Source organism: Plectropomus leopardus, chromosome 1 (assembly GCF_026936395.1).
Source record: "Plectropomus leopardus strain MGB_pleo_1.0 chromosome 1, ASM2693639v1, whole genome shotgun sequence".
Taxonomy (NCBI): domain Eukaryota; kingdom Metazoa; phylum Chordata; class Actinopteri; order Perciformes; family Serranidae; genus Plectropomus; species Plectropomus leopardus.
In genome coordinates, this window is record NC_142176.1 from 20,955,611 (window position 1) to 20,982,700 (window position 27,090).

General features: G+C 38.8%; 1 protein-coding gene across 3 annotated transcripts in view; it reads right to left on the bottom strand.

Annotated features, from left to right (window-relative positions):
- Positions 1-27,090, bottom strand: part of irag1 (inositol 1,4,5-triphosphate receptor associated 1) — a 46,056-nt gene that overhangs the window by 13,924 nt on the left and 5,042 nt on the right. The window contains exons 8-22 of one of the 3 annotated variants that reach the window (XM_042486289.2): positions 24,234-24,351; positions 24,108-24,158; positions 23,943-24,020; positions 23,804-23,860; positions 23,652-23,711; positions 22,517-22,572; positions 21,034-21,127; positions 20,809-20,940; positions 20,632-20,717; positions 19,667-20,366; positions 17,677-17,833; positions 12,368-12,396; positions 4,380-4,598; positions 544-650; positions 387-448 (exon numbers count right to left, since the gene is read on the bottom strand). In XM_042486289.2, coding sequence (XP_042342223.2) covers positions 387-448; positions 544-650; positions 4,380-4,598; positions 12,368-12,396; positions 17,677-17,833; positions 19,667-20,366; positions 20,632-20,717; positions 20,809-20,940; positions 21,034-21,127; positions 22,517-22,572; positions 23,652-23,711; positions 23,804-23,860; positions 23,943-24,020; positions 24,108-24,158; positions 24,234-24,351 — 2,006 coding nt within the window. Of the gene's footprint in view, positions 1-386; positions 449-543; positions 651-4,379; positions 4,599-9,950; positions 10,155-12,367; positions 12,397-17,676; positions 17,834-19,666; positions 20,367-20,627; positions 20,718-20,808; positions 20,941-21,033; positions 21,128-22,516; positions 22,573-23,651; positions 23,712-23,803; positions 23,861-23,942; positions 24,021-24,107; positions 24,159-24,233; positions 24,352-27,090 lie in introns of those variants that run through there. The other 2 variants (XM_088077487.1, XM_088077490.1) reach the window with 2 other exon arrangements.

Genomic DNA, 27,090 nt, shown 5'->3' on the forward strand with positions numbered 1-27,090 from the left:
TCTCCTCTCAGGACAGAGATGACCAAACTTAGTCGAAATGTGGGGAGGAACTACACAGCATAAGAGCATTACTTTTTTTTTTTATATATATTCAGCCTTTTAAAGACAGATCTTGCAACAAATTTTTCCACAATTCCAGTTACAAATGTCAACTTAAAAACAGTCCAACAAGCAATGACTTAAATTTTCTGGACTAAAGCAAATGTTGCTAATGATAACATCAAAATAGCTCTCACTTTGTTTTGGTTATCTTAAGATAATTACTGTGTGTGTGTGTGTGTGTGTGTGTGTGTGTGTGTGTGTGTGTGTGTGTGTGTGTGTGTGTGTGTGTGTGTGTGTGTGTGTGTGTGTGTGTGTGTGTGTGTGTGTTTACAAGGTTTACCCACCGACTGTGGTGATTGGTCCCCCAGAGGAGTTCCTGGCCATGCGCGCTCTGGGACTGTGCGGCCTGAGAGAGGAAACAGTAATGATCCGTACACATTGTCCTTGTTTACAGCCAGAAAGAAGAAAACTATTCCAGTGTTTGAGATTATGGACGATTACCTGGTCTGCTCCAGAGGACGTCCATCTTGTTGAATAATAGTAGCCTGCTGTGGGTAGACGATGGTTGGAGCAGTCATGACAACAGCTCGACTCTCGGCAGGTGCAGTCTGTGCAAAAAAACACAAAAAAACAAATGCATCAAAGATAAAGCTTCATGGCAAAACTGCTATATGCAACATGTTCTGCTTTTAACGAACACAACTTTGTTTAGAAATATGCATCATTAGCATAATATTAACACAAATCACAAAGTTATTAAAACTAGATATTGACAAAAAAATCCTCATCAAGAGAGGGCCTGAAAACGAGGCTAAAATGCAGTTTATTTTGTGCTACAGTGGAGCATGATCAACTGGTAATTTAGCCTTTAACCGTGAGGACACATTTTTGCAAACTTCAAAGATTTGCATCTGCTATTGTAATCATCTTAAGAAACTATAAGTTCAATAGACACCACTATACTTCTCTAAATGTCGTGATAAACCACTAGTTTGGTTACACGGACAGCCTCTCCAGGATGTAGCAATTGCAAAAATGAATGCAAAATTCAGCAACATCCCCAGAATTCTGCGAGACCTTGCAATTTTGTCCAGTCACTGCAACTTTTATGTGAAATTTGGCCAGCTTATTGTAGTTTCCAGTGGATTTCACCAATTATAGCAGTCTGTTACACAACAGCACAAAACTCATCCGTTTGTGTTGGAGAGCAGACATGCGTGACACAAACGTCTCACATTTAACAGCAAAAATTACTGCTAGAGACCTGCAGCAAGGCAGTTTCCTGATGGTGGGGATAAACTGTTTTGCATTGTGTGTAATGTTGTGGTGAAACATGAATGAAAGTCATCGATTAACAAACAAAACACACAGGGAATGACTGAAACATGTGAACAACACACAAACCGTATCACCACGACAGAGACTGTTGCATCCACATCTACTGCGAGCGCTGAGAGAATCTATGTGAGTTAAATTAAACATGCAGTGTTCGTGGTAACGTGAGTGCAGTATAAATTACAAACTCAAAACAGTGCCGTTTCATTCTTAATGGAACAAGTCACCTTTTATTTCTAATTTATTTTACAAAAAAATTCCAAATATTTTAAACTTTCTTTTTTTCAATTTTTAGATGACGTTATAGCTAGGTGAGCTAACAGCAAATGCACACTTCCTTCTGCACAATGATTCTCATCAAAATAATCTAGATTGATAAAAAGCTCTACAGGTAAGAGATAAAATATATGTTTTTGATTTTGGGGTGAACTGTGTCTTTAAAGATAAGAGTCTGCTGGAATGAGAGACACAAGAGAACGAGTATGACCATCCATCAGGTGAAAATGAAAAGAACAAATCAACCATCAGGTTCAACATGTTGAATGTGAAAGATGTCATAAATCTGTTTATCGGAGCACTGCAGTGATTTATAATTGCACGTCCAAGTTGGGGAACTCACAAGAGATTGATTAAAATAATAAAAAAAAGGTAAAAATAGTTGCAGCAGAGGATAAGACATCCTGACTTAGTACTGCAAGAGGTGAGTAGGACGGATCTCATGTATAAAATTGATGGAGCATACCTTTAATAATTGAACAGTTTCAAACATTTGGAAAACTTCACATCTGTAAAGATTATAGGTCGTTCAATTCCTGTTTCATAAAATCCCAAATCCTTGTCCAACCATAAAAGGTAAGAAGGAGAATAAACACATACTGAGATCAAAGACAAATTCCCTAAGAGCTCCTCTCAGCTCATCTTTGAACCAGAATCCAAATAAAAGGATTTCTCCTGATGGTAAAGCTGCAGAAAGGCCACGACTGCAGTAAAGGTGGATTCTTTTATGGTGTTGGCATATGCCCTGAAGATCGAATTACACAGCTTCATTACATCCTGCAGAGATGTCTTATCTAGTCTGTGAGTTTATGAGCGACTGCAGACGATGTTCTCAGACTATTTTTTTAATTTGCTCTCTGCAGGGTATTTGCTGAAAAAACTTCTGAATCTGACCCTGTCATTATTCTATTCTTCTTTCTGCGATATGCAGAAAAAGCTTTCTACTTCTCCTGGTATCTGTCTCGCCAGAACAATGAATGCAATTTGTTGTGCTCAAAGACTCTAAAACAGAAATTTGTCTTTCTAGAAACAGTGTTGTCCTCAAAAGTTTTCACTGGAATCATGTTCAATAGAAAATATCTACAAAAATCTGACATTTTTATGAGGACATGTTGGTACTGAGTTTTTCAAATGTGATTTTTCAGTGCTTCAGTGCATAATCAAGAGAGAGTGAAACACACCTGTTATATAAGGTAAGATCTTTTTTCTTTAGCCTTCAAGCTCTTTGGGAGAAGCCTTTCCTGATGATTTATGTTGCTCACTGGTGCACCGTGAAAAATGTTTTGTTTTTTCAACATTGGATTATGTTGTTAAAGTGCCAACTGGCTAACTAGCTTCAAATCAGCAATGACAGACTACCTGCTGGTATGGAGAGTTATGTCTTCTCACGAAGGTGCTGGTTGGCTGCCGGTTGTAGTCTTTGTGGTGTGTTCAAGTGCAACTTTTTGACTGAGTCAGGTGACCTTGGGGCAATGCAACACACAGCTTTCATCGCCACCTCATCGATGTCGGTTTGGTGTGTCTAGGTCTTAAGGAGCACAAACTTGCTGAGGTAACAGCAGGTATGCAGAAGTGAATATCTGTACAATAAACTGCAGACAGTGTCAGTTAAAAGCTTTAGTTAAAACTAGAACTGCCTGCATCTGGGGCACATTTTAAAAAAACATTTTTTTTTTATTCAACTTGGGTGAGATGACTTTTTAAAGGTCTAGTGTGGAGGATTTAGTGGCATGTAACGGTTAGGTTGCAGAATTGAAACTCCCGCATGCCATGCGTGTGAGGACTATGGTACAAAAAACATGACTGGCCCTGTCAAGGGCCAGTTTTTGGTTTGTCTGTTCAGGGCCACTGTAGGAACAACTTGGTGGACTCTCTAGGAGAGGACCCACTCCATATGTAGATAAAAACAGCTCATTCAAAGGAAACGAAAGCACTGCGATTGTTATTTTCAGGTGATTATACACTAATGAAAACATAGTTCTGAATATTATAATACATTTTTTTATCAATAGATGTCCCTAAATTCTACACACTGGATTTGTGTTTTGAAGTTGAAAGATACCAACTTTCCCAGATCCTATGAGAACCAATCCGATGAGCAATAGTTTTGCAGTCAAGTGAAGTTTATTTTCATAGCTCAAAACCACAAATCCGAAATTTGCCTCAAAGGATTTGAAGCTGACATTAATAGAGACGTGGTATTCACCAGACACACATCTATTTAAAGACTTCAGCAGCAACTCTGACACAGATTATTTACTGTTAAAGAGAGACCCTCAAAGACTCGTAAAAATCCAGGAATCTGTGAAACTAGAAACTTTCACATTTGATAAATATTTTTTTGGAAAAGTGCAAAAATACAAGTATAGAATCAAAAAATTTAAATATATACCAAGTTAAATGCAAACGTGGTAACTAGAATCAGTAGCTGAGATCATTTGTGACATCTCTGCACAGCAGCCTTGGCCTGAAACCACAGGGAACATTTGCTACCAGAGTAAAACCCTTGTCCCCTCACATACAAAGAGTTAATTAAATACTTCTTACTGCTGAACTGAAAGCAGCATTTCAAAGGCAAAGAAGAAACCTTTTCTGAGGCCAGACTTCAGTAGCAACACTGATAGAATTTCCACACCAGAGCCAAATTGATTATTCACTGTCAGATTTTACGGCCTCACATGCTTCTTCCAAAAACAGAGTGTGCGCTACAGAAAAGTAACACTCACTGTACTGGGAGAGCTGGAGGAGCTGTCCTGCTCCTCAGGGGAGTCCTCCTCTTCCTCGGGCAGTGTGGGCATGGCGGGGAGTAGCGGGGGGCGTGAGCGGGTGTGAGGGAAAATGAAAGGTTTCTCAGAGGCACAGGGGGGAGGACGGGACTCCTCGGAGTTCTGGTCACTTTGCTTAAGAGGAGATTCCTGCAGAAAGTGTTCCTCCTTTTCCTGGAGCTGCAAGGTCATATGTAGACACAAACACACATATGTTATGCAGTGTAGAGACATATGCATTACATTCTAGAGTAAATGTTGAGGGAAATTCTCTCTAAACTGCAGGCTGTTATTGAACAAAGCTGATCTTTAAATGAACGAATTAAACAGGGATGACGATATTCTGAAGGAGTCTTTTCTGGCTAACCACAGCTAAAAAAAGATATAATAACAAAACCGTCACACCATAAATACATCCCAAAATAGACTCATTCTCCATTGCCTTGGAGAAGCAGCTTTAGCTAATTTTTCCAGCAGGCACTAAAAACAAAACTCTCAAGAGTACATCTATTTCCAGTGAGAAAATAAGGTACACAATGAATGCTACAGTGGAACAATTCATTACAAAGCATGTAATGAACAAAGCCATCAATGAGGTACAGAGGGCACATTCTCCTCATTTGAGATCAAATACTTTATAAATCCAGTTTTTAACCATAGCCGCTGGTGAAAAATGTTTGTACGATTGGGTTCCCATTTTGTTTGTATTGTGAACGTGCACAAGAAGGATTGCGGGCAACACAATCCACATCCTGCTGTTGGTTTCATGCTATGTCAGTGATGTCAGTAACACACAAATGAACCAACAGTCGGCTTTGCAAACGTTTGGTTAGAAATGCTGAATGTAAACAGCTTGATTGTTTGCAGGAAAACACTACCTTTATGTTTGTGAATGTATTTACTTCACTGGGAAAAAAAGGAGAGAAAAGGGTGTATTAACGGTGGCGAGACACTGATCAGATTCTTACAAAGTAAATAAGTAACAAGCAGCAATTTTATCATGTGGAGCAACAAAGAACAACAGTATAACTCATGCAGGATTCTCTGCTTTAAAACACGACCAAAACACAAATAAATACAAATGATGCCTGAGCCAGAAGTTAAGTATGGTTTTCTTCCTACACAGTGACTTTCTTCAGTAACGGTTTTGACCAGTAACACACTGATCGGGATGTACTGGGTTGTTATAAAACTCTGGTACATTCAGTGTAATGTTCTGTGAACTCCTGAGGGATAATATACCACAGCATGTTTTCATACAGGCCTGTATGAGAACATGCTGTGTGAAACAAGCATGGAAGATAACCAAGAGGAGAAATCATTACAATATTTTTTTCTCTTTTGTAACTTAAAGCTAATCAGCAGTGTGAAATCATTAAATCTTAATTTGTCAAGACTCCTACAACTTTTCAAGGACCCAAATTTCCATCTCGGAAATGCACGCGCTTCACTGTGTCTGTGGTACTTGCTGGCACTATGCACGCATGCACGCACACGCACGCACGCACACGCACGCACGCACGCACGCACGCACAGAAGAGTTTTGCTTCCCATAACAAACACTGCTACCCTTCAATACGACTATTACACAAACACAATGTTGATGCGGAAACGATATATTGTGCAGTCCGAAGTAGATGCATATTAGAGCTCTGTTATGTAAACAGTTAAGTTACAGAAATTTGCTGCTATGATACAGTATATGAAAGATTAATTTCATCACACATGACAACATTCCATGACTTTTCCAAAAATCTCAGTGATTTTTAATAATTTCATGATTTTTCCAGGCCTGGAATACGAGATTGTGGAATTTGATTTTTGCAGGTTTTCCATGACTATGGGAACCCTGAAGACTAGACTGAAAAAAATGGCAATAGAAACTACAACTACAGGGAGAAAATGTGGTCAGTCTGGAACTGGCACTTTAATTTATTGTCTTTTATCAAATTCTCAGTGGTGATGCTTCTTTAATGACATTTTATGTATGCATTTATGTTATGTGCTGTTGTTTATGTGTTTTTTAATCCTCCTTTATGCTCATTTGTGCAAAGAAATTTGCACTCGGTGCAATAAAGGTTTCATTCAAAATAACTGAACAAAAATGATACTAAAAGGTATCTTGTTCCTGAGATAAAGGCCATAATTGATCAAGAGTGCTGACTGGAAACAAAGTCAGGACAGTGGAGACAGCATATATTCTTCACAATAATTATCAACATTACTGGAGCATCAGCTAAGTACAATATAAATGTTTGTGCAGTTGGAGCCAAGGATATGGTTCATAGCAATATAGATTATTTTTCAAAGACAGCCTGCTTATGTTCAATGCTCTCCCAATTAAAAAAGAATAGGCTTGTGATATGCTGCATATTTAATAGTTGTTTGACTAATAGGCATTTTTATTTCTGATTAATTTTTTTCTCATATGGTCATATGCGAAAAAAAATTTCAAACACAAATCTTCACATATGAGAAGTTAGGGCCAGTGAAGTTGTATTGTTTTGCTTGAAAATGATTTATTCAATTAGCAAAACTCTTGCAGATTATTTTGTGGTTGAACTGTTCCACTGTTTGCCATCAGTGGTGCAGCAGTTGCCTGTCTGACGCAACAGAAGAGAAACTAATTTGGTTAAATATCACGTGTGCAACTTGTTTGAAGCACTGTTTTACTTGCAGCTCTTCCCTTCTTAGTAACAAATTTATGCAAAGCTAAGTACAGAGCAGATTTAACCCTTTGAAGGACCACAGTGCACACAGAGTCTGTATAAACTGTTGTGAGGGATTAGTGTGTTGGATGCTAATGTCCCCCCGTTTGTTTTGTCTCACCAAAAATAGACAGATCTACATATGCATGCGCAGCACAGATGTGGCTGTGTTTGTACTCCCAGTGCAGATGATGAATAAGACAGCGAGTGAAAGGTGTGATGAATTACTGGTTATTTCAGAGGTATGGCATGCACTTTACACAGGGACAAATCCTCTGTGAATTCAGGGCCAGAATATGCTGCGCACTGTTCAGTGTCATCACAAACATGACAAGTTCTTGGGAACATATAGGGACAGAAAGGCTGGGAGTCACTTGGGAGGAAATGGGTTGTTTAACTGTATCTCAGCGAGCTGCAAGGATATTTCCTGAGTACAAGAATACTGCCACACAGGATTAAGATCACTACACTTTCTCAGCCCACAGTAGCATTAAGAGCAGACTTCTCTAACACTTTAAAACTCATTTAATTCCATCTGATTCTCATTCCTGAAAGGAGGCCAGCCATGAAGAATCATGGACAGGGGGACAAAATTTTCCAAATTGGGCCCCTCATACACACCCACACCAGCACCATAGTGTGTTATATTATGCATTTCAAGACTGTTCGGGGACCCCAGTCTGCAGAAATATTCAAATGCACCAGTGTGAAAAATGGCAATGCCGCTTTTTTCATTGCTAAAATTTTGCCTACCCTTGGAGTGTTATTTAGCCCACTCACAACAAGATAGCTTGATGTGGTAAGTACCAGTGAATGCCTAATGCTGTGTTCACACTTTGAGCGACACAGCAACATGTTAAATGTGATTTTCAGTGGAGGCTGGTGACATGAAGCCACAGATAGATGCCTCACACTTGTCAATGCATATGGGTGTGACATGTAACAAATCAAAGTTGAGCTGACCTCAACTTTTTTCAGCACTCCGATGCATCAACCAATCATATGTTTTTGTTTCTGTTTTTTATGTTAGTTAGATAGCACTATGCTAGCTTTATGTGTGTTGTGGTGCGCACACGAATGCAATTGGGGTCAGAGACTCATCATTAGCATAGATATTTTTTGGACCAAATACAAACTTTAGGTGCCGTTCAGTGTTCACTGCTTTTGTGGCGAGCAGCAGACACACACAAGCCCGCACAAGAAAACAAGAAATTGAGCAACACTTTAGCGTGTCTCTGTGACACTGTTGCATTGTGGCTCGTAATATGAACACATATGATACCATATCTCTACTCTGGCTTTCAAACTGAGCTCACCATACCATTTTCACAATAACTGTGGGGGTTGGGTTTCAGATGAAAAGCTGAAATGGGTTTTAATGATAATTGTACAATTAGTTTTCATGTAAATACATATGAGTTGTATTGTTGCTTATATAACTCAGTAAATAAATTGTTGTACTAGACCTTTACTCGGACCACCCCTGAGCCTTAGGTTATCTGAACCCTTTGACCCCTATGGACAGCAGACCCGACTGAAAGTGTGAACTGTTTTCTGAGTCTATTTCTTCTGTAGTTATTTATCAAATCAGAGAAGAAGTGGTCAGCTTAAAGGTTCTCCTGCATATAAAAATATGAAAGTGAGTCACCAAATATTTCTTGTGAGATTATCTAATTGCCCCGGGAGTTCAGCGAGGCTTTAGTATCAAACACCTGCGTTTGTCGTGACTGACTGACTACACGTATGAATGTTAATGTTTTTTTATGTAACCACTTGATTTATTCTTTCATCAATACTCTACTTTTTTCAAAGCCAAATAAGGAGATGAATGATAAAACAAAGAAGACCAACAAAGAAATCACTGATACTTTCTCTGTACTTTTAATACTTTCTGTCTTTGTATCTATCAGCATGTCTGTTTTTGTCAATCTCTAAGAAAAGCTTCTTATTAAGCAACCAAACAAGCGTGAAAATGCAGCTCAACAAGTTTAAATGTCTTTTGAAGACAGAATCGTGACTCAGCTCAAACAAAAGTGCCACCCTTCACTACAGGAGACTCGGTGCAGTGTTTTCCTAGCAGACCATGAGACTGAGATAAATATTGCAGAGTAATTGAATCACTCAGGTTATTTCCTGCGGGGGGGAACAGGACAGAACATACAAGTCTGAACACAAACAGCCCCAGCACAACAACTCCATGCTCTTATAGTATAAACTCATCCTCTACGATAAATTTGTCCTTTCAAGCCATCAGAGTGAGAATTAACTTCTCATTGTTGCTGACAGGCCTAGCTGTCTCCTCCCTCAGATGGAGACGAGGGGACCGGCACCCTCCTCCCCTCCTCTGTTACATAAGCCCGCTCCCTCTTGCCAGATTTGTTTAAAATTTGGTTGTGTGAAGCACAGAGTACAGGGCCAGCAGAGGAAGTGGCTGCTGCAGAGCCACAATATGAGATAACAGGACAGAGGAAGTGTGCGAAAGACAGAAAAAATGGTGCACAGAGAGATGTACAGTCAGGTGAGAGAGCAGATAAATCCACTGACCTTAAAAATGCACGCGCACACACACACACAAAGTAGAAGGAAAGATGACACAGAGTTTCACTTTCAGACAGATTATGTAAACTCACCCCGGCAGCTACAAGTGAGACTGTCAAAAAGTCCCCAAAACACACCTTCTTGCACAAGTTTGACACACTAAGAGACAATAACAGAAGCACTGAACCTGCATCGCCTGTGTCCACCTAAAACCATCACCCACTAAGACCCCACAGCTCCACGCAGCCGATCATCTGAACCTGTTCACAGAGAGCACGCACGTTACCTGAGTCCACCACTGGCGCTGCAGAGAAACACACACACACAGTCTCCCGCTGATTTCTCCGACTCAGACCGACTTCCCACAGTCAAACTGTCACTCTCAGCCTCAGAAATCTCCTCTATCCTCGGGGCTTCTCCTTCCTTCTCCCGTCCCCTCTGTTCCCTGTCTTTTTTCAGCAGCAGCCTCTCTTTCACTCCTGGGAGCTTTGACCATTTAAGGAGAAGGGCTCTGTATGCTTCTTTGGACTGCTGTGGTAGTGTGTGTGTGTGTGTGTGTGTGTGTGTGTTCTCAGGCTGCTCTACAGCTCATCCCTCACTTCAATCTGAAGAGAGTCAGAAAAGTATGTTATTTTTTTCTGAGGGGTTTGTTTTGTTTCTCTAATCACGATATGGGAGCAGTAGGAGAATGTTTTGCGTTGTTGTATTTTGGGGCATGTTTGTGAGAGATAGATAGATAGATAAATTGTGTCCATCCGATCTGTGTTTACTCTGCTGCCTAAGAAGAATCCACACACCCACTTCCAAGCTCTTGAAGTTCATAGCTGTTTAGTAAACTGCATTGTCAAACCGTGCACCATTCGTGCTGCTTTTTACTGGTGGTAGATTTGAATTTTAAGTACTGTGATTATCCTGAATTTTGTGTATGTGTGTGTGTGTGTGTGTGTGTGTGTGTGTGTGTGTGTGTGTGTGTGTGTGTGTGTGTGTGTGTGTGTGTGTGTGTGTGTGGAGGAGGGGGGGCACACAGAGTCACGTTGTTTGGAGGAACCCAGCTGATGTTCACAGCGAATTACAGCATCATAATTTGAATGAACACGAGCTGATAATCTTAAGTAAGTTTATCAATGGAACAATTTGTGCAAAAAAGAGTCAGATGCTCTTCTGGTTTAGTTTGACTTGAGTGAAGATCTTATCTTAACTTGTGAAGTTTTACCTGAAGCCAACGGTGGAAAAAAATATTCAGAATAAAGTGAAAGTACCACGAAACAATGCAACGATACTATGTTACAAGTAAAAGCCTTGTATTTAGAATATTTACTTAAATAATGTGAAGTATTATGATCAAATTAATGCAAAGTATGAAAAGTAAAAAATGCTCACTGCAGAAAAATGGCTCTAATGACTGACATATCATAATTTGCATTATTAGACTTTTAATAGTCAATGCACTCATGTAATTAGCATTTTACTGTTGTGGCTGGTTGATGTTAGGGCTGGATAAGGTTTACAAAGTTACAACATCAAATCAAATACCAGTATCTTTACAGTGATAAAGATACCCATAATGTCAATGGAGTGGTGTGCCATATTATGGGATGTATAGTTGGTATCTAGGCATCCTAAACTGCCAACTCTGTCACATACGTTGCACTAGACTTCTTAGATTATGTGGATTGATGCTGCTACTGTAGACGTTTGAGCTCCAGGGACAGCTGGTGAGAGTACGCCTGCACACACAGTGACAGGGCTAACTGTTAGCATCGCATTTTAGTCCAGTGATTCACAAGCGGTCCACAAATAAATCAGAGAAACTGTGAGACGATCAGTGGGAGAGGAAAGAAGAAAAAAGAAAGTTCTGAGACAAGAATCTGTACAAATTTGGGGGGACGTTTTTTCAAAGCCTTGCTTTGTTGCTAAATATTGGATCATTTTTACCTCTTAAGCCTCAAACTGTTAACGAGCTGTAAAGTTTTGAAGGCAAATTCCTCTTTGGGGAAACTGCTAACAACTTATCTGAAAAGTGACATGGGGCCCCAAGTATTCATTGCCTCTTTTGTATGGAGCAAAAAAAGCTGTGAGCAAATGTTAACATTCAGATTTATCTGCTGTATTTTCTAAGCTTATCATATGTATGTGTTTCATGTAAAATGTAAATCTGAAAAGGGCAACAATAACTTTATGTACCTCAATTAAGCATTACATAAACTTTTCATAAATGGTTTATTACACACTATAATGTAATTTTAATAAACACTGCACATTAAAAATATCTCTATATCTACGCACAGCTACATTACAGTGTGTTATTAACTATTATTAAATGTTTGTATACTGCTTATAAATGCTAAAGAGGAGGGCTTTTCTAGCATTTACAGGAGATATTGTAAAAAGTACAATATCACCTCTGAATTTTTGTGGTGTAGAATTATAAAGTAGCATACAATGGAAATACTCACTGAGTACTTCAAAATAAAGCTATTTTCCATTTCTGCCCAAACCACTATGGCAGATTGCACTTTATCCTATCTACAGTAGCAAGCTTGGAGGAAAGTGGAAATCCTCTTAAAAAACAACAACATTTCCGACAAGCCATTTCAAAACACATAAGACACAAACACACACAACACATTATGGATGAAGTCCTGCCTTAACATACAGATATAACATCATTTTTTACTGCTGCAGAGCAGGAGGGAGTCTTACCTTGCTGCAGCTGCCTCGTCCTGTGACACCTGTTGGAGCCAGAGCACAGACAGAGAAAACAGTTGATTTGCATTTAACAGGAAAGCATGTGCAATGCAAATGTCATGAGAGAGTTTTAAAAAAAGAAAAGTCAGTATGTGTGTGAGAAACAATAAGAAAACAAAAGGGGAAGAACTACACTGTTTCTGTTCTGAGAGGCTGATGCTGGTGTCATGATATATTTATTCGATTGGCAGAACTACTGTAACTCTTGTTTCAGGAAGTATCTCAAACACCCCCGTCCACCTCTATAACTAGGGGCAACAATAACCTGGCAACCGTTTCGAGTACATGAGGTGCTTGATCCGCCGGTTGAGAGCTCTTGGCCCGAGCAAAGGCTATTGTGTCGTCTGCTTTAGGTGCTCTTAGGAAAAGGTCAGTAATATTGTGATACTAAGCAAGAGGCTAAACACCAGTGACTTTATGGAGAGCGCCAATATAGCTGACACTTTAAAGGTAATTGAAACAGGTAAAATTAGGATACAGCTGAAAAAGACAATAATCTACTGCTTTTACATTGCTTATCTGATGGTGCCATTTCAAAGAATTTTGACTGTTGGAAAGCTCAAAACAGACTCTAAACCTTCTCTAATGCAGCATTTCCCAGCCAGATTTCCCTTCATAAATCATTACACAAGTAATTTAGAAAAATGATGGAAAACTACCCTTAAGCTTTGCATGGCGAGATAAAATGATGAAGATGTACAGTAGATTGGTGTTTTGGCAGCTGCATTTGTCCTATTTTAACCTCATTTTCACCTCAGAAACTGTCTATTGACACTGTTTTGTTTCCCTGGAAGCGTTCACCACAAATCAATTCACATTCCCGCTTCAGTAGATTTTGACTCATTTATAGATTCCTCCTTCAAAGAGCTCACTGTTTACAGTTACAATACATGCACGCACACACACACACACACACACACGCACACACACACAAACACACACACACAGCATTAGAGACCCACCGCTGCTTTTCTAAATTATTTACATTCAGCTTCCAATGGATCTCTATTCATCACATAAAGCTGACTGTCTTGTTTTAAACAGCAACATAAAACCTAAAAACAAGTTTTATTTCTTTGTTATGTTACAGAGATGTGCATAAAGTGGATTTCATATCTCAAATTAAAGTTTTATTAGTGTAAGGTAGATAAAGAGGAAATCTAAATAGTTTTAAAAGGCCTTAATAGAGGCAGAGAGAGTACTCCATCGTACTCCAGATTGCATCAAAAATACAAAAGCACCAGCAGGAGTACTGCAGGACTGACAGATATATAAAAGCCAAACTAATATTATTGTTAATAACGCCGTCTGCTTCATGGATAGAGATTATGCTGTATTATTAAGTCATGCTAGTGGCGCTCTGGTTATAGCTCAACAACTGTTTGATGACTTGTGATGAACTTTGTACAGACATTCATGCTCCCCAGAGGATCAACATTAATGTTCATCTGACTTTTCCTCTTGTGCCAACATGTGGTTGATATTTGTGGGTTTTTTCCAAACAGCAGCTAATTAGCAGTAAAGCGGTAAATATGGAACTATAAACATTATACCTGTAAGCATGTTAGCCATGTCATTGTGAGCATATTAACACGATGATGTTAGCATTGAGCACAAAGCAACAGCTGCCCCAAAGTACAGCCTCCCCATATAAGCTTTCTCCATCAAAAGTAGAGCATGTAAACAGTAATTTTTTAAAAAAATAAATAAAAATAAGGTGATAGACTCCTTTTTCCAGTAGGCTTTGCAGTAGATGGCTATACCTTTCTGTTTTTGTGTGTGTGTTTTTTTTACTGGTGTATCACGTTGGACATCACGGACAGGCCAAAAAACAGTAAAGTAAACATCAGAAAGCAGCATGGAGGCCAATGAAAATGTTACGGGGGTTACTTCTTTGTTTAATCTCTGGTCGGGAAAGGGGCTGTATAAAATCAATGGATGTAGCCACCATGACATCAACCACTGCTTTACAGACTCGCATTTTAAGCCGCGAGGCAATATTTGGATGAGAGGGTAGAGAGACAGCCAGTCACTCAAAGCTGCCATGCCCTTAATTATGAGTAACTTTGAGCTGGTTATAAAATTTTAATGGGGAAGTTATAGGCCCCAGGCTGTAAACATATTTACTTCTGCTGTACAGTTGTGTATTTTAACAAAGGCATATATGAGAATTGACTTTATCTTGGAGCAAGCCTCAAGCGTCCACTGGAAAAACTGCAGTTTTTTGCACTGTGTTTTCTTCGTTTTTCATGTTGCAGCTTGAGCCTCACAGAGGTGCCAGTATGTTTTTTACTTTTGTTTATGTGTATATGTTTCATGCATCCCTGACATTTGTGCTTGCCCTGCTACATTTTTGCAGTTCTTTGTGGTATTCTGTCTCGTCTATTATTGTGATGTTAAAAAAGTTCCTGCTATTATTAGATTTTTTTCATTTATACTGTATCCTAAAATGTGTTTTGATGTTGTCTGCTTCTTGTCTTGCTTGTTTCTTAATGCTCAACATTAACACTGTTTATTGCAAGAGTTTAAGATTCAAATGAAGTAATCATCACACTAATGGATTGCACTGTCAAAAGGTTTTGTGGAGTATTGGTATTGTATGCCAGCACATGTTGATGAATATGTGTATGGACCATGACAATGTACATAGGTTGTATGTGTTTAATAATGTATGTATGATGATTTGTGTGTCAACAATTATGTGTTGAGTTGTTTATGAATGATTGTATGCTTAAATGTTTTTGTGGAAGATTAGCCAATGAGCTAAAAATTATCTAAAAAAAAATCAAACTAGTCCAGAAAATGCACATGAAGCCTTTTGTTAAATATGGCAAATTTTACATCACACTGATCTTAATTTATATGTGTTGTTGTAGTAGTATAGTAGGCTATAGTATTTTTGACTAAATGCTAATTTTTTTTTAGCTTGCTGTGTTGGGGGAGCTCTAAATAGGATGATATAATCCTCACATTAAAAAAAGTCAGAATTATATCACACACCATCCACATCTTGAAGTGCATTAATCACAAACTGGCAGTGCACATATCAACTTTTATGACAGCAACATAAAATGTCAACCTGCAATGCTTCATTTGGTAAGCAAAAGCCCTCACCAACATGGCAGTAGACGCACATAAACTTTAGACAGAGGTTCATAACAGAAACAAACAAGCAGACATGGAGACGACTTCTGTCTGTTCACTTAACAATATAATTTCCCTCTCTGAGGCCACCCACTGGCTCTCCGCAACCTCACATGCTCCAAACTCCTCTCTATATCACAAATAAACAATGACACATTACAAGACTTCCCTGTAAGCCATAAAGGGATTCTTTCCTGAGGGGGTTTGGAAATATTTTCCATGACCTTTCCTGAAGGGTTGGAAGAAAGTTGACCTTCCATATGGCCGAAAATGGATTTTAACGTGATTCGTATTGGAGACTATTTGATGAAATGGCAAACTGATCAATGCACATCCAGGAGATTTAAGGAACACAAGACGACTATAAGGCAGTTCAACTTTTTTCATTAATGTACCTTCTTTGAATTTTTTTTTTCAGCCAAGTACTTCCTGACCAGGGAGGACATTTTTGGTAGAAACACACAATGAACAAATGTTAAAGTGATTGCGTTTGTTGTGGCAGTTTATGACAGTAAAGATGTCATTAAAATAAAGGACCACTGAAAATATATAATGCTTTTAGAAAATGTTAATCTTTTAAAAAACTTATTACAGTATAACTATTTTGGGAGTAATATATGAAATGAGGAGCTATGTATGAAATCAGCACTACCGGATATGTCATGTAGTCTATGCAGTACTCCAAACTACCCCTAGAGGTATCCATACCCTCATTTAAGAAACATTAGACTAAAGATGCCCTCCACCTGCAAAATAATCATTTGTATTTCAATTACTCACCACAGATTAATTTGAATTAATGAAGAAAATGTAGTACTTTCCAAACACATGTGTTTCCACCCAAAAAATTACAATTTAAAATGTGTCTAAGTTTGATAGATTTTAAAATACATTCAAAATATGTTTGAACTTTGCTCAAGCGCAGCACACACGCTCAGACGCTCAGGGCTTAATACTTTAAGGCAGAAGTGTTTTATATGGTAAGGCTTTTAATAAAATTACGTGTTTGGGAAGTACTGAGCAAACGACTGGAAAAATGAGATTTGGATTACACCACAGGAGTTGTGTGAGAGTCTGTAAACAGATGCTTTGATATAGTTTTGCTGCAGTTAAATGTGGCCCCATTTACTTCAGTCCATGAAGAATGTTGCCCTTTTTTGGATTCCCTGTTCACTGTAGAGGCATTTTTTTTTTTTTTTTTTACAAATTCAACATAACACAATGTGAGTAACTGACGTACAGAGTTTTTGTCTGTCCCTATACCATATCTGTAGCACTTTGAGATTGTGCTAAAAGTAAAGTGTGTTATCAATAAAATCTATCTTATAATTAAAAGTTAATTTTGCGGCATAAGTATTCTTTTACAATGTTGCAAAAGGTTCACAAGAAGACACATAAGATTGTGTGGTATCTTTCTTTTTGTGGCTAGCAAAACATCTCAATGTTGTTTAGTTTAACTTGATGAGAAGATTATCAAGAACAATCAATAACATGAGAGAGGTATCAATCTTCTCAACTAACTCTCATTAAGACAGTGAACAAATATTCCTCGAAATGTTGAAATATATTCTTACTGGTAGTCATAACAAATGCTTCCAGTTCATTCGAAGAAAGTCCATTATCTTATTCCCCTTTAAATTGTTCTGCTCTGGTTAAATCCCTACCCTAATGCATCTAAAAGCCTGCACTGTGTACTTAGTGAGCTACATATTTCTCAGCATCTTTATATAAACATGTCCAAAGCACAATTCAGACGTAAATGTAAAAAGTGCTAAACCACAATGGAAACAATAACTCAAAAACAAAGAATTAACGGTTGTAATTTTAAAATAGGATGTGGCTAAAAATACTAACCCTCACTGTGTTTACATGAAAAAAAACTTTCCTAACTCCCCTTAATTTTCCCCATGGCCGCCCCCCTTTGATAAATAACACACACTCCCTCAGAGGCCTTTCTCTCTTCCTCCTCGCTGTACCAGCTGTTGTGTGCAATGTAAATATCTGCTGTGTTTATTTTCAGACATCCTCAGGGGTTACCACTGGAGAAGGAAGTGGCTTTAATTCATCTGTGTCCCACAGTGTACCCCTTAACCACGATAACTGTGATGCAGCAGTCATACCATCCATGAGTAGCTGAGGAGGCTCACTGACTTCTGGGATTACAGAAGACAAAGGAGACGGAGGAGGACTGTCTCCATCTTCAGGCTTCTTGTCAGACTCAGCCGTAAAGCCAGTGACGTCTGTTTCGAGATCAGCTGGCAGCCTGGGAGCAGGACTCTTCAGAAAAGTACAGACAGAGGGAACTGTTTGATCACTGCCTTTCATAACAATTTTTATTATGCTATAGAATTTAATGATACAAACACGAAAAACCCTCCCAAAGAATTAAACTTTCAGACCTCTGATTTTGCATACTCCCAGCCCAGGGGTCAGGACGCCCACAAGGGGTCATCGGTTGCATCTAACTGGTCATAAGATGATTACCAATGGAAGGAATAAGAAAAAGGAATAAAAAAAAAATCTAAATTCTGCATTTTATTTTTTGGACAATTATCTAGTTCTCTATGTTCTTTAAAATACTGCATAGCTTTATCTCCTAGTGTCATTAAAAAAAAATACAAATTGATGAAAAGTATGTAACTAAGTATATTTACTCAAGTACTGTACTAACAGAAAATTCTAAGGTGCTTGACCTTTACAAGAGTATTTCTACATTATATACTTCAACTCGACAACAAAACAGAGGCTAATATTTTACTTTTTTTTCCCACTACATTTACTCTTATAAATTGAAGGAACAGTGTGTAGGATTTAGGTGGATTTTAATGGAATCTAGTGGTGAGGATTGCAGATTACAACCAGATTAAACATCTCCTGACTGGAACTCCTTCAGTCTTCATTGTTTAGGGAGTTTTTAAAGGGAGCCAAATCACCCGCAGAGGTCTCTTCCTCTCCAAAACAAATGGACCAGATGATTAAAAGTGGTAAAAACACTGATTACTAGAGTTTCATGTTACAAAATGAGAGTTTGTGCGATGCTCTCATTGTGGAGGGACTACTAACCACGGTGGCTGACACAAAAAAGCGAATGGCCCCATCTAGAGCCAGTGTTTGGTTGTCCAATCTGGGCTACTGAAGAACAACATGGCATGCTCCGTGGACGAGTACCCGCTCCCTATGTAGATATAAACGGCTCATTCTATTCTTCAATGTATTCCTATACTGTAGTGTTGCTACTTTTACTCAAGTAAAAGATCCGTATTCTTTTTCCATCACTGCAAATGAAACAGTCTTAGAAGAAAAAATAACCCCTTGAGTTGCTCACAAATCAAAAACATGCACCCTGTGATGAGGAGCTGAAAGCAGACAGTACCCTGTATCAAGGACTCAAAAGCAAAAAAAGTTGGGAAACCTCTGCACTACAAGTTTACAGGTAATGTGGTTCTTGAAAAGATTTCATGCAAATGTTTTAGAGGAATTTTTATGTTCCACAAAAGCAATATTAATCATTGCATGATGTCAAATTTTTGATTTGTTGGTAAAATTTAAAGTAAATTGCAGCTAAGAGACCACATTCTTCTATTTTTGTGATAAAAGTGCAAGTAATGTCATAACCTCAACTCGAAACCTTTAATACCAGCATGATTTATTCTGGCAGTTGTTGTTCCCACAGGAGTGTTATGAGCTCTACCCGACAAAATGAATCCCTGATTATAAAAACATCTCCATGGAGCAGTCTGAGATGAAATCTGGATCGCATTATAAGTTAAAAATTATAGTACATTGGTATTTATGCTTTAAAATACTGACGGGATGACTGTGGACACACATGGCAGTTATACATTTGATATTAGTCATATGGTTTTATAATTTTCTGCTGCTAATATTAACTTATAGGAATTATTGTATGTCTCAAATGTTAGACCCAACTTTGTAGGATTTAGTATTAGAAACACATTGTAATGTAACCATTAGTTCTCCATTGTCTCTGTGAGTATGTTTTGATCCAATGTTTTAGTTTAAAGTTAATAGTTTAAAAAAAAAACTATACTTGACTTTGACTCTTATTATATTGAAAATCACACACAAATTTTTGTAACGTGGACAAACCTGAGTTGGAGTACTTTCTGTCACCCTTGCCTCCAGAACGTTCAGCTGCTCGTCAGTTTCGGCTGCTCGGTCCAGAGCCTCCTCCACCCTCTGAGTGATGCTCTCCATCCTCAGTCTCACCTGGCTCACCCTCTGCTCGCTCTCTCTCACCAGCTCGGCGGCCTCCAGGGCGCTGTTGACCATCGCCTCCATCCTTCTGAGGGTCTCCAGGAGGCCGTCTGCGTTCACCGGAAGCTGGGTTTGCTCCTGCTGTGAGGCGGCTCCACCTGTGCTCTCCGTTGCCACTGCTGCATCCCTCTGATCCCTCACAACCTTCTCCACAGCTCTGTCTGGTTCTTCTCTCTCAGTGTTGGTCCCCTTGTCGATATGAAGATTTCTGTTCTTTTGCTCGGTGGCAGATCTGAGAGAGGCTTGCAGGAGGCAGACCTGCTCCCTCATATCAGTGATGGGCCGCTCTGCTTGCTGGAGCTTTATTTGTGTCTCAGAGAGCTCCTGGCCAGGGTGGGGCTCTTTTGTCCGGGCCTTAGCCCCCTCCACGCTGTGGGCTTTCCACCAGTTCACCAAAGCCACCGTTTTGGCATCCTGGATGTGAGTCTGGCTCTCAGTTTGCTTTTGCCCCTTGTCCCAGGCTCTCCACCGCTCCTCCACCTTCTCCCCTTTCTCCTCCCACACACACTTGTGCAGCTCTAGCTCCTGCAGCCTGAAACCACCACGGCAGCTTTATAAACATCTCCTCTACACAATGTTATGTCTGTAGTTACCAGTGGGTACTAAAACTGCACTTATGCCTGAGAGTCTGACACACAGAAGATAGTAAATCCTATCTGTTGCGTAATGGAGATGCCCATAAATTCACTGTCAAAACCAGACACCCGGAGAAAGCTTCTCAGAACTAGAGAGACTAACATCAACCAAATTCAGCCTGTTACCATAACAGGACAAAAGGAGGTAAAAAACTCACATACACATTGACAAGCTGCTGCTTGATGCTTGCCTGTTGCTGCTGGCGGAGAGATAAAGGCCTCTCCTGTGTCTCTACAGGAGCAGACTCCTGCAGGTGAGAGGAAGAACAAGTGAGATAAGATAAATTGATACACATCACTCCATTTAACAATAACCATATTTACTGACTCTCTCCTCACTTTCTCAGGATACTTATTGTGCAGAAGATTAACTATTTCTGCAGACTTGATCCTGTGGATGATGCTCTGAATGTCATCACTGTGCGTGTGCAGGGACGGGAGGCTAATGTCATCCAGAGCTCGGTGAGGCTGCTGCAGACAGAGAAGGCAGAGCAGTGGCAGTCAACATGAGAGAGAAGATCAGCCCCACGAGAAGATAACCTGCAGACAGGGAGCGCCTCCCACCTGCGGCAAATCTTGCATCTCGCTCCGCAGAGAGCGGTGGTTTGGAGGATCTCGAGTGTAGAGACTCTGAGGACTGATACAGTGTCTGTCATACCTGCCAGGAACAGACAGAAGAAAAACACCAGTTCACTACAAATCAGATGAAAAGGTACATTCAATTAAACTTTTATTAACTACAATTCATTTGCAATGGGGCTATTCAGTGTTAATGATTAAACTGATGATGGGTGAATTACATTTAACTTCTTCAGTATCAGAGTCCTGGTATTGTGCATCCTGGTTCTCTGTCACACTGCCATGGTTTACTGGAACAGTTAATTTAACTTCATAACACCTGTGTTTTACGCACATCAGATGTCAACATTCGTGCTGTGAAAAAGGCTCATCTTGTTTAAATATTCTCCAAATTATCATTTTCTTTAGCTCTTTATTTTTCTTTAAAATAGCACAATATTTTACTCTTCTACAAAGCTATGCGAGCTGACACATCTCATTTGTTAATGCACAATTCTGTTGAAGAAGACTAACTACATGCACATCACATAGGTGCAAGGCTAGCAAAAAATAGCATACATGAGGAAAATGTACTGCATGCACCTTTACTCCATGCCACAAAATTCTAATAAAGACAACATTTGATCCTACTTAGATCTTTGTCAGATCAAAACACTTGAGAAGTGAAAACCAACAATTTTATTTATACATAATGCACGCCAAAAGACTGACAAGCTTCATGGTCGCAGGTGTGGTTAATTATCTGAACCACTGAGAGTTATCAGACAATTGATTTAAGATTAACTACTTTATTGCCATATCAATGTAGTCGACTGGAATTTGTTTTGGTGAGCTTCACGCACAGACAAAATAAACGTTAACTCCAAAAAAAAAATAAAAATACAAGGATAAAAACATATACATTAAATAATTTAAATCCAAACTGTTAAAAGAACAAAATAATAAAAACAGCAGCACTATAATGAAAACAGCAGCACCGTAATAAGTCCAAACAATCATATTTGATCAGACAGTGCACTCACTCTACTTCCAAGCATACACAAACAAGCAGGCTCACAGTATGAACCACACTATGTCGTCATAGCGACAGCGCCATCTTGACAAACAAATCATAGTAAAAAACAGTGAGACAAAAGTCACACACCAAAATATCAAAAAAAATCTTAATTTAACAAACTTTGTAACATATGTATAACCTTATATAGCAATCCACGTCACCTGTGTTTAAAGGTATATTGTATTAAGACATAGGCAAAACAAAAGTAATCTTGAATAGATGTACAGAAGTTGGGTCTTAACACATTTCTAATAAAGTTACAGGCATTATTTAAAGCCCAATAAGGGAAAAAGTCCAAATACGGGACTGCTCCACTTTATACCTCTAAGTCAAACAAGAACAAAAGGTGTGAAAAGGCACTTAAGTGTTGTTTCATAACAGAAATGAAAATGTAAACACGTGTAGAGGTACCTCAAAAGAACTTGGTGTGAATGTTCCTGTAACCTCGCCAGCTCTGACTGCAGACCCTGCAACACCAGAACAGAGTTCATGTGGTAAATAACAACTATTCAACACCATCGAGTAAAATAAACACATGCAAGATATTACATACTTCAAACTGTTTTCTCATTTTATATTCTGAAATTATGAGGCTGATAGTTTTGCTGTAATATTTTACCTTGATATTAGTCTTTGCATCACATCACATTTGAAATTAGTTTGTTTTTATGATTTAATATAATCTTAAGTACTTTCACAACACTATATTATGAGAAGTCAATAACAACGTAGATGGTATTTGTGCATTAACCATGGTAAGTAAACTTACCAGCACCCAGAGTCTCCCTGCTAATCTTTATCTACTGCGTAAAATTTTACTCCTGCATTTTTGTTTACCCGTCACTATGGAGTATAGACGCTGATCGAGAGAGACCCGTGCCTCCGTCTCTCTCAAACTTAAATCAAACTCTGATAAAACTAAAACGAGGCAGCATTCATCAAACTAAACCAAGATTATGTTACTGTATTGTCTATGTCTCCCCTTAAATGTCCAGAAACATATTTTAGTGCACTGTGTGAATTTAAGATGAGCGTTTGTAAACAGGAAGTGGGCACTGTACTGTTTCCTGTATTGTGAAAACAGAGGCTGAAACAACGGAGCTCAAACAGTAAAGCTAAGCAAACCTGATAAGTTAGGAAACAAGATTCACTTTCTGTTTTACTTATGCTTTGCCTAAAATGTTTTCAGAAACATATTTTTGCTTACCCTTTAACAGTCATTTGAGATTTTTTTGTTACAAGCCAACCACAATATTATTCCCTATTAAAAAACGTCAAAGCTCTCATTACATCACCCACCAGCAGGAACGTTTCAGCACAGTGCATTCTGGTAGTTGTAGGTTTTTTACCTCTTGCGCAAAAACAAATGCCGAAGCCCTTTTCTTCTGTTTTATCTGGTAATGAAGGACCCACTTAAAATGTATTTTGGTCTTTTAACTTCATAGACAGCCTATTTTTACGAATAGACAATCTTTCCAGTAGTGAAAACCTTTTTAAAATTTAATCTCACTAAATGTCTTTCCAATTCTAAGTGTCAAAAACATACCTCAATCATGTTGTGATTCTCCACATGAGAGTTCTTCATCTTATCCATGACAATGTCTTTCTACATGAGAACATGTGACAGTAAAGTTAAGAGACAAAATTTAAAAAGATAGATCGACTTTTTTTCCAATGACAATACACAGATGGACCTACCTTAGTGATTTCCCTGTCTCTCAGTGTCAACATAACCAGGGTTTCCTCGAGTTCGGCCTGTGAACGTTTAGATGTTTAAATCACAGTTCAAACTCATAACACAGATAAACATGAGAGTGTTTTACTGATTTGTTCCTACCCTCAACTCAGCGTTTACTTTTCTCAGTTTGTTGATGCTATCTTCAGAACATGTCCTTTCAAAGGTGAGTTTTTCATTCTGTGTGGACAAAAAGAAAAAACATATCACCTTTAGTCTCCTGAGGAAGACGCCCACATTTGGACTTACATTTAAGATTTACATCACCTTATCTTCAAGCCTCCTGATGTGAACCCTCAGGCATTCAACTTCATTGCTCTAAAGATAATAAAAGATTTTACATGTTGTCATAAAAATTAACCGATCTTAGAGGTCGTCGAGTGTGTGACGTACCACTTTGGTGCAGGTGGTCTGTGCACGGCTGGCTCTCTCTTGGGCCTCTTTAAATGCTCGACGGGTTTCCTCCAGTTCTTCCGTAAGTGATCTGGCTCTCACTGCTGACCGCTGAGCACTACACACACCAAAAAAACAAACAAACACACAAACAAACCCATCAGGGCTTTTTGTTTTATACACCTCGACTCAACCACACCTCTACTCTGGCACACCTCAGCCAAAAAGTAAGAGGAGAGATTTTTTTTCACACAGATATTAAATAATTGAAGAGTGAGGGTTGAACCACGTTACCTGAGGTGCTGCAGTTCAGTTTTCTACACTGTACTAATAGTGTGGGAGACACTTTTTGTCTGAAAGATGCAAATAGATGTCCAGACATGGCGGCACTCCATGAATGAATGTTACCACTGACTGGGGGATGAGTTAAACCGAATAATATAAAATATGACAAATAATCTATAAAGCGGCTACTAAAGTATATGTCTTTAAAGGTCCATGTAACATCTATGTCCTAAAAAGTCTGGGCACCAATGATCTAATAACCAGGCAGAGACACGGATCTACGACCCTGTTTATACCTGCTATTAACAAGTGTCTTTGGTGACCGGATCACAAGAGGACAGCTCTTAGCACAGGTGTAAATGCAGGAAGGACATCTTTGCTTATCTGACGCCCCACAGGATGAGAAAACTTTTTTTGGTACGTAGAGTTAAAGGGCCATCTCTGAAGCCACTATTCACGAGGCGAACAATCAGTTCAAAGTCTGGGGGCAAGGAAGGGGTTGTCAACACCATGTGCGCAGCATGACAATTACATTTATTAAGATTTTTACTAATGTCAAATAGTAAATGCTGTAAGTTTGCATATAACACGACAAACCTGCTGTTTAAAAACAACACACGTAGTCTAAATTGCAAACAGAAAAAAAAAATCAAGATTTTCTTTGCATACAGAGCGGTAAAGTGAGATCTGATCTCTGTGGATACCCGTTCTAATGCCAGGTGTGAACAGACAGACACAGAGCTGTCCACTGGTTATCAGACGCATGATAACAACAGGGGCAAACAGTTTTTCGGTTCACATCTCTGAGCTCAAAATTGTTGAGAATATGCCTGCTTGGTGATGTTTTACAACTCTCTAAAAGAAATGGCCACTGTTTGATTGAAAATTAAGCACACTGGTCTCATGCTTCAAACCCCACATTTTTTTTACAGTCAGTCTTCATTTGCATCAACGTGCCTTTTTTTTTTTATACTTTATTTTTATTATTCATATGAACATACAAACATGTAAGGTCTGGGTATTACAGTACAACAGGCAGAGAAGACAGAAGACAGGTAATAAAAGGATCTCCTACATTGGCTGATTATAGCAATCCCATTTTTGCCAGTATTTATCTCCCTTCTCCTTTTGTAGTCTAAGGGAAAAAGTCATTTTCTCCATTAAGCGGATGGAGTTAACTATGTTGATGAAAAGGGAAATAGAGGGTGCGTTCCTCTTTAGCCAGCTTTTGGTAATTGTTTTTTTGCTTGCAGCCATAAAAACCTTCAGAAGGTAAGTGTCCCTCTTACTGAGCCCTTTTGGAATAATTCCAAGGTATAAAAAGGTGAAAGAAAAATCAGTTTTCAGATTTAAAATCTTTAAGATTAAATTGTCCACACCTTCCCAAAAAAGTTTGACCTGTGGGCAAGTCCAAAAAATATGTGCATGATCGGCCGACGTTGAACCACACTCCCTCCAGCATGATTGCTGAGACTCACTGAATTTGGATTTCTGATGAGGGGTGAGAAAGAACCGTACTAAGTTTTTCCAGCAAAAATCTCCAGAACAGAGTTTGTCGAAGTCGACTGGGTTTCCTAAGCTTGTAGCTATGATTCCTCTGATATTTCTATGTTGGTTTCCTTTTCCCAGCGCTGTTTTATGTAATTTGTTGAACTTGTATTCATTGAGGAGAGGCCCCTGTATAGTTTACCTATGATGCGGCTAGTATTTTTGTAGTTGTAAGAATCAATAAAAATTTGTGTTATTTTGGAGGGTTCAAGGGTATCAGAGATCTTGATTTCTTTTTTTAAAAAGTGGCGGATCTGTAGATACCGGTAAAAATCATTTTTGCCTAACTCATACGTCTGGCACAAGTCCTCAAAATGCTTAAGGTTTCCATTTGTTATGATTTTAGAAAAGGAAGTGAGGCCAGATTTAATCTCCACAGGGTATTTTGGGGGGTTCCATCTAATGCTAATTTCAGGTATAATCCAGAGTGATCAGAAATATCCCTCCGTCCAATTTTACAATCCTTCATTTTATGGCAATCTCTACTAAACATAAGAAAGTAATCCAGTCTTGAATGAACATTATGTCTTGCAGAATAAAAAGTAAATTCACTAGCGGATTGGTTTAGGTGCCGCCATACATCAATCAAACCCAGATCCTTCAATATATTGTTTATTCGTTTTTCCTTGAGGCATTTTTTCCTTGTTCTGTTAGTTGTATCCAATCTGGGATTCAAAAGTATATTGAAGTCCCCAGCACATATTAATGTTCCATATGTTTCTGTAGCGATCAGACTAAATATCTTCCTGAAAAAGGTGATATCGCTGCCGGGGGTGGCATATATATTGCACAGGGTGACTTCACTATTTCCGAGCTTGCTTTTTACTAAAGACAAATCTACCCTCTTTGTCTTTTTGTTCTGAAATGAATTCGAAGCTAATAGAATTTGATATCAATATTGCGACCCCTCTTTTCTTCCCTGTCCTATCTGAGGAAAAAAAAGAATTTCTAAAGCCCATTTTCTTCAGTTTCTCGTCTTCCATATTAGATAAATGTGTCTCCTGCCAAAAGGCAATATTTATTT